The sequence below is a fragment of the Scomber scombrus genome, chromosome 22 (assembly GCF_963691925.1).
Source record: "Scomber scombrus chromosome 22, fScoSco1.1, whole genome shotgun sequence".
In the NCBI taxonomy this organism is placed as follows: domain Eukaryota; kingdom Metazoa; phylum Chordata; class Actinopteri; order Scombriformes; family Scombridae; genus Scomber; species Scomber scombrus.
In genome coordinates this window covers 23,439,658-23,441,581 of record NC_084991.1, presented here as the reverse complement: position 1 = coordinate 23,441,581, position 1,924 = coordinate 23,439,658, and the positions used below count along the sequence as shown (strand labels likewise).

The following is a 1,924-nucleotide window of genomic DNA, read 5'->3' as shown; positions in this document are numbered from 1 at the left end:
GATTAAAGCTTTTTCATGAACTCAACCTGAATTAAAAAACAGGATTAAAGTTGATAAGTTTTAGTGGATTTGAGGTCTGAGTCAAGGATGAATGATTTTTTATTGTCATTATATAAATCCATAATGAAATGAGCTCAGAGTGTTTTCCAGTCATAATGATGAAGTGTGCAGATCTCTGGCTCCTCCGTGTGGATGCAGACTGAACTGCAGCTTCCATCATTCTAACACATTGTTCAGCATGTTTTCAGCTTTGGATCTAAACATAAAACCAGCTCAGAAATGTCCTGACCCTCTACTCTGCTGCTCTGACTGTGGTAAAACAGCCACGTCTCACTCTCTCCCAGCAGTAATCCTTCTCCTGCTGAAAGTCACAGTCAATTCTCTTCTGCTTCATTCATTAGTTTTAGTCCTCGTTAACTCTCAGTGTGATTCTTAGACGCTTGATAAATATGAGCCCAGGCTCACAGTCTGACTTATAACACCTGTTTTTATCTTTTCTGCATCAAACAGCTCATGTAGAACAAATCTGTAAAGTGCTGACTTCAGCTAAATCCAGAGATAACTGTTCAGTTTGTAGTCAGTTAAGAGACTTAAGTGAAGATGACAAAATCCAGATCCAGACTCCAGATGGATCATCAGGATCCAGCTGATCCTCTCTCAACACTCCTCGATGTTCACTCTCACTCTGACAGAGATCACAACCTCCATCTGATGAGAGAAGAAGAAAGAACAGAGGAGATAAATGAGTGTTTAGTGAGACTCACTTCATCAGCTGTCAGTCAGTGATGCAGCACATCCAGTATAAAGAGCAGCAGGGACTTCAGTCCTGTTCAGACCAGAAGTGGAACAGCTGTGCAGCGTAGCTTGCTTCCTTTCAGCTCTCATGTTAACGTGTTGGAGTGAACACACTGAGCTCCAAGCTCACACACCTGCACACACTTTTACTATCAAGTGTGTTTCCTCTGCAGATTTCACTCAAGTACACAGAGGAAATAAAGTGCTGAGAGTCATGAACACATCATTACTGCAGAAACAGAGACATTCACTCATCAGTTTACTGATGGATTTACTGCTGATACATGTCAACTCTTATCAAAGTTTAAAGCTACAGAGTCTCTGTGGGATTTGAAGATGTTTCCTGCTGTTAAATCATCACATGACAATCAGTCAGAGCTCTCAGCTAAACAGCTGCTGTGATTCCTGGACTTCAGCAGAGGTTCTGGTCTGTATAAAGACCACATGGTTACTAAACGTAATGATGCTTGTGTGAAATCAGAGCCAGTGATTTGCAGGCTGCAGTCAGACTGATCTTAGAGCTCTGACAAAGATGAACTGATCAATAGTTTAGTGTTGAAATGAGAGAACAAACACTCTGAGATCAAATTTGATGGTGTGACAGTTTGATGATGAGGATCACTGTCTCTATACATCTTGTAAGGCTGTCAGCTGTAATCCAGCTTTATTTCCTGCAGACATCAACACAACAACAACAGTCGTCTTCACATCAACTCAAACACACGATCGCAAAAAGCTTCTGGCTCATCTGATTGGCTGACTGTTCTCTCTCTCTCTGTCTTTCTGTCCAATCCTGAAGCCTGTCACCATTCTCCTCTCACAGCTTCACTGAGGAAAGCAGCACTGAGAAGGTTGGAGGTTCACCAGGAAATACTGGATCTTTGCTTTGATACTGACTGTGTTTAATACTAAACTGCTGAAACCAGCACAGGCTGACTCCAACTCTCTACTGACCTCAGAGTCTCCAGTCTGCAGTCTGGACTCTGCTGAAGATCACGCAGCTGCTTCACGTCTGAATCCTTCAGGTCGTTGAGACTCAGATCCAGCTCTCTCAGATGGGAGGGGTTGGACTTCAGAGCTGAGGCCAGATAATCACAGCTGATCTCTGACAAACTGCAGCTCATCAATC

General features: G+C 42.8%; 1 protein-coding gene across 1 annotated transcript in view; it reads right to left on the bottom strand.

The window, feature by feature from the left end:
• Window positions 1-220: 220 nt before the first annotated feature.
• Window positions 221-1,924, bottom strand: part of LOC134004353 (NACHT, LRR and PYD domains-containing protein 12-like) — a 38,561-nt gene continuing 36,857 nt past the window's right edge. The window contains exons 14-15 of the mRNA XM_062443584.1: window positions 1,750-1,923; window positions 221-708 (exon numbers count right to left, since the gene is read on the bottom strand). Of these exons, the coding sequence (XP_062299568.1) occupies window positions 696-708; window positions 1,750-1,923 (187 nt within the window). The 3' untranslated portion in view covers window positions 221-695. The remainder of the gene's footprint in view (window positions 709-1,749; window position 1,924) is intronic.